Source organism: Atractosteus spatula, chromosome 17, assembly GCF_055471065.1.
Source record: "Atractosteus spatula isolate fAtrSpa1 chromosome 17, fAtrSpa1.hap1, whole genome shotgun sequence".
NCBI classification, from domain to species: Eukaryota; Metazoa; Chordata; class Actinopteri; order Semionotiformes; family Lepisosteidae; genus Atractosteus; species Atractosteus spatula.
In genome coordinates, this window is record NC_142722.1 from 5,656,885 (window position 1) to 5,662,711 (window position 5,827).

At 41.2% G+C, this 5,827-nt stretch overlaps 1 protein-coding gene across 1 annotated transcript; it reads right to left on the bottom strand.

The window, feature by feature from the left end:
* On the bottom strand, positions 1 to 5,220 carry LOC148818917 (uncharacterized). The gene is made up of 3 exons (XM_088935947.1): positions 4,355 to 5,220; positions 753 to 926; positions 1 to 28 (listed from the first exon to the last, which is right to left on the bottom strand). The coding sequence occupies exons 1-3, from the start codon at positions 5,218 to 5,220 to the stop codon at positions 1 to 3; spliced, it is 1,068 nt and encodes a 355-aa protein (XP_088792073.1).
* Positions 5,221 to 5,827: the final 607 nt, after the last annotated feature.

Here is a 5,827-nt window from a genome sequence, read left to right on the forward strand (position 1 = left end):
TCAGGCCTGCAGGAAACCAGTGTCTATCCTGGCAAACAACGGGCACAAGACCAGGTGTAAAAGGACAGGATGCCAGTCTATCACAGGGCAGATGCACTCACACCAGGGTCGGTTTTTCCAGAAGCAGATTAACCTTAACAGACAACTTAACAGACAGAGCAGGGACTGTGCTGCAGAGATGTGTGAGCTTTATGTGGGTAAATGGCTGGTGTATTCAGGAGCTCCAGCCTGGTGTGTCCGGTCCCCTTGTTTCTGAAGGTGGAAGCACATACTGAACACAAACCTTACAAATTATTGTTCTGCAGAAATTGCCTAACACTGATTCATATTCTAAAACATTGAAAAGGCAGTTCTATTTTTTTGTCTTTGTGAGATTATTAAATTCTCACACAAAGGTATAAGGGAAATACATGTTCTTAGGATGTCGCAAGGTTTCTTGTGTTTTCTTGTTAAGACTGTCTGCTTCTGACACTGCTAAGTTATGACAATGTAGGACTTTTGGGTAATAAATGAATCTGTGAGACTCTGAAGTGTGAGACTGTAAAAATACCCACTTTAGGTGGGAGAAAAGAGAAGGCAGAAAAGGTACAGAACGAGACATGATACCAAAGTAAGGAGTCACATTTAGTAGTAATAATATAATAAACTTTATTTATTTATATAGTGCTTTTTACATCTGAAAGCACTTTACAGTAGGTGTAAAAAAAAAAAAAACAGTTTTGGACACAGCAAGAGAAGGCCTTATCACCTACCGATTGTAAACAAGCTTGAGGGACATATAGGAGACCAGAGTCAGATGAATGGAGGCTGTGAGGTGGGGAGCAGGCAGATAATAGCAGGTCAAATGGATACTGAGGTGTCCAGCCATGTAGCGACTGACAGCTGAGCTTGAGGATTCTGAAAGTGACTCTAAACCAGTGCAAGAACTTCAGGACAGGAGTAACGGGATCACATGCGCACAACCTGCTCTGCTTTCTGGCTGCGGAACTCTGAACCTAGTGCAGTTACTTCGGTGTGAATTTAGATACCCCAGAGTAGGATGTCGCAATAATTAATCAGTCCTAGAAAAGACAAGTGTAACATTTAAGTTATATTAAGAATGATAGCAATGAAAATGGCAGTTGGTTCACCTGTATAGAAGGTTTACCTTGTAGTTTAGCCTCTAGATAGTGTAAGAACGGAAATAAATGAAACAATCCTCCGAAATCAAATTACTTCTGAAAGTTTCAATATTTTTCAAGTCGCAAAATCTTCAGGCTTATTTTTCCTATTTTACCCACTTATAACTGTGTGTGTGGTGACATTTAGGAAAAAACTGGAGCCTTTCTTTAAATTTTAATTTTACTTTTGCTTCTTCGGAATCCTGGTTCAGGGAACCGAAGCGGTCATTCGCTCACATCAAAAACCGGTTTACAAAAAATGCGCTTTCCTCCCCGATATTCCAAACTTTTGAAAGAGCTGTTTGTCAGTTTATGGCGTTGTGAAATGATGAAATTCAGGCACAGGGTAAGACTGTAGACCGTGGACCAGACTGTAGTATTACGATTACATATTCTAACAAAATCCTCTTTAACTTTGTACCTCTCTGACCCCTGTTTCATACAGTTTCCCACGTAAAGAAAATAGAGGAATTGTAGGTAAAAGCAGAGACTGTGGGTGTCCGAACTGTGATACTGTTGAGTCTGGAGTCAGAAATAAAAAGACTATTATTAACGCCACGTGTAGTATCATGGTGTATGAATTGTGTTTTCGAAGTTTTCTTTTAATATAAATCGGAAAAAAATCGTTTATCGCTACATCAAAGATTTAAACCAAAACGAAGTGTAAAAACAGCAGCAAATATGAATAAAATAATTAAAAGTAGTGTTTTTCAAGTTTCCCCGCGTGCGTGCCTTCTCTTTGATTCTGTTCAGTTAAGACGCCGAAGACGTTTTCAGTTCCGATCCGTTACAGTCTGCAGGTCTTCCAAATTTTTGCAGTGTCTTTAAATCCGGCCCGGTCCTGAAAACGCACACATAGAAAATCCTTATAGGTCTTTCATATAACACTTCAGGTGGTGTTACCGGAATGATTCATACAGTCATCCAGGAGGGGCTGCACACTGGTGATGGTGGAAGAGAGTCCCCTTTCCCTGTAAAGAGCTATGAGTGGAGTGTCCAGAAAGGTGCTATACAAGTGGAAGCAATTAATAATAATGTGTAATGTTCCGTAAGCACACTGAATATCAGATCGCTTTTTATTTTCTAGAAAGATGATAAAGATGGATTTTTTTTCCCTTGTGTTTGGAAACAGTCCGTCTGGTTTTCTTCGCTGACGCAGCGACCTACTCGAACGACCATAATGGAACTGCTGCTCGTTTGTTATGCGGTTTTAAATTCTTACATTTCGGTGTACAAAGTTAGACTCTTTTTCTTTTGCTTTAGTATATCACACCCTTTAGTAGTGCCTCCTATTTGAAAGGTAAAAAGTGTCATTTAAAATTGCCATCTCTAGGGGTGTCCCCGTCACCCCAAATATAAAATCCTGGCTACGCCACTCACACCAGTGCCAACTTTCCCAGTACCCGAATAACCCACCAGCATGCCTTTGGACTGCGGGAGGAAACTTGAGCACCCGTAGGAACTCCATGAGATCAAGAAGAGAACATGCAAACTCCATACAGACAGGAAATGAAACCGGGGCTCCAGCGTTGCGAATCGGCACTGTTGATATGGCATCACCGTGCCCCCCTTTAATACATGAATTAAAGCATTACTGTACTGTTGCTGTGCTGTTTCCCCACTTATTTTTATTTTAGACCTAAACACAGTAAAAGCAGGATATTAGTCCAACTAAGGATTCCAGTAAGCAGTTCACAACTCGGTTGGAAACGCAATAGAGTGGGGTTACACGGAGCAGGGCGGGGCGGGAGAGGAAAGTGATTTTAATACAGAGGAGAGAAGAGCTCTCATTCCTTGGTGTTGGACTGACACTTCTGCAAACAATCGACTCATTCACCAGCAGGCTTGCGATCGTCATTTCTCGACAAATTTAGCTTTTGTTTAGTTTTGCAACCATTTCTACGGTAACGACCTGCAGAGGATTATAAGATTGAATGTTAAAAAGTGTTGGATACCAGACACCCCAAGAGAAAAATAGGATAGGGGTTGACGGAAGAGCTAAAACGTTTATTCTTCCTGTGTCTTTCCAGGATCTACCTAGAATCTAAAAATACGCTACAAAGATTTTGAAGACTCGCAGAGTGTCACAAAGGAAAAGCGAAAATGTCAACAGCGTCTCAATTTACCACAATCCAGGATGAAGCGTGACAGGGCATCGCAATATGATTAGTTTTTTGAAGAGCAGGACGTTGTCTTTTAAAACTGTTCTTAGCCAGTCTGATCACCGATGCAAACTTTAAGTTCGTGTCGAAGATGTAAAAAAAAAAACCCTGGCAAAATTCATATTGATTTTGGGAAGATTCAAAATTGTTTTGAAGCCATATTTCTTGTAAACTAAAGTGAAGAAAAAAAGAAAACGTTTTTCGTCTTGTATTTAAGAAGAGCACTCCATCACGGCTCAGCTGGTAATAGCGACTATGTCGCGTTCAGCGGCTTTGTTACTGGCGAGGGTGAATGAGTGAAACTCGCACAGTTGGATAAAGAAGTCTGTCCATGGATTACCAGAACAGTGCACTCCTTCAGTCTGCCTACAAAAATCGCTGAACGGATGCCTATTCACAAGAGATACCAACTAAATTATAGGTATCGACATATGCAGTTTTGAAATGAGGTTTTCACTTGAAATATTTCTTGAACAGAAGCTGATGAGGCGTACTCCTTACGGTTTCATGTACAGGTTATAAGATGCTCTGCAGGGTCAGAAAAAGACCTCGGAGGTCGCTCAATTTATTTTTTATTTTAAATCTCATCGCTTCCTCGACAGCTTTGACTTATTTTTGTCGTCTAATTACGGCGCCTCGGATTACTTCGATGATTTCGGATATTGAATAACTATCATAATTAAAATTCAAAATATTTTGCATTGCAGTAGACGTCTATGGTGTTACTACGGTGCCTTCGAATACAGTAACAAAATGTAAATGATATCTAATTGAATAACCTGCTCTCTTTCATGGGCACTCGGAGTTGTAGAATCAGATACCAGCAGTAATTATTCATACGTCAAACCAGAGACACGTACAATGTCGTTAACGAGAACAAAACAACGACCAAAAGAGACATGAAGATGTTTTAACTCAATTAACAGATAAGAATGAGAAAGCATTGGGAAAACAAAATCCATAGTTTGATCCTTGATTGTACCGACTGACTCTGTCAATATGTCCATGTAAAATGTTTTTTATAGTTCCTACCTTCTTCTCAGTGGAGGACAGACTCTTCCCCACACCGTCTTCATCACAGCCTCCCTGAGAGCGGGGCTCCCCCAGATGTACAGCCCTGGGTTACTAGCTGAAGTGAATCTTATCATCATGTGAAGAGGGTCGCTGGCGTTGTTGTTAAACATGTATCTAGATCTGGTCATCTGAACCACGATAACGTAGTAAAAATCAGGAGTCCAGAGCGCCAGGAAGCAGACTACCACCACGATGATGAGTCTCGGGGACTCTTTCTTGCCGTCTCTCTCTGGACCCGGCGGCTCGCGAGCAATCTGGTATTTAGCGATGAGGTATAGTTTCACGTTCAATATCACTTTCGCCAGTATTACTGCCTGGATCGCTAAAATACCGTATGCGTTTATTTTTGCTGCCTCTTCGACGGTAACTACGTGCTGAATTGTCAATGTTAAATAAGTGTAAAACCAACAGAAAAGGCAAACTTCTATAACTACAGTCCTAGTTCCATAGCGACTATAAAAATAGGGATAAAATACAGCAAGGAATCGGTCGATCTGTGCAAAAAAGATGGTCAGAATATTGACTCCCAGTAGCGAAGGCACTATGTAATAGGTGTCGTTTTTGGACGGATAGCCCTCCTGGACATCAAACAGTCCGATGTAGTAATTGCCAAACCCAGACAGTGTGTCACTTATGCTGGTGTTCAGCATGAAAATAAACCTATTTTGAGCTCGAAGTGACTTTGTACAAAGAATACCCAACACAACCGAGCCAGCCAGTAGAACAGCACTGGTGGCAATTAGTAGATTTGCTATAAAAATGAAATAATCTGCAGCATCACTAAAGTCCACCGCTAACGGCACAGTGAGGTTCAGAGAAATCATCGCGCGGTAAAATGCACATTCTAAGATCCTGCCCTGGGTTTTTAAGAGGACAGCAATACGTAGGGGATGTCGCGCGTTAACTTTGTCACGGCACATCTGGGGCTTCGGGTCTCCAGGTAATAATTAACTTGAGATCTCGGTATCCTCAGGCAGTTGGCATTTTATTCACCATGACAGATGCATAAGAGTGTCATTAACAGAGGCGCTATGAGATAAAATTGTTTGGAGTGGGTGAATGGGCAGTTACTGAAATTAGAAAGTTAGTCATTGCTGTTCTGTATCCAGAAGATGCTTTTTACGAGCCATGTGTTTGTGAACATGTAACTGATGATTTAGAGAGGGAACGTAGAGAGTTTCCTGTTTGAAACTCTCAGATTAAGTGTAATGGTAGTGTCCTATGGGCAGAGCAAGATGTGTGTTTGTTTTGTTGCTTGTCTAAAAAACTGTTACTTGTTTTATATGTATGTTTATTTAGCCAACAGCCATATCACTCTGCAACTCACAACTGGCAACCCACTGAAGTTAAGCAGGTGTGAGCCTGGCCAGTACCTGGGTGTGAGACCTCCAGCAGGAACCTTAGTTTTTCCCAGGATTAAAAATCCCAGGG

Excerpts from the sequence above, each read along its gene's own strand:
- LOC148818917 (XM_088935947.1), bottom strand. The coding sequence starts at position 5,220 with ATGATTTCTCTGAACCTCACTGTGCCGTTAGCGGTGGACTTTAGTGAT. Across the intron at positions 927-4,354 it reads TGTCCTCCACTGAGAAGAAG|TTCTTGCACTGGTTTAGAGT; the intron begins GTAGGAACTATA and ends CCTGTCCTGAAG. Across the intron at positions 29-752 it reads CTCAAGCTTGTTTACAATCG|GATAGACACTGGTTTCCTGC; the intron begins GTAGGTGATAAG and ends GTTGTTTGCCAG.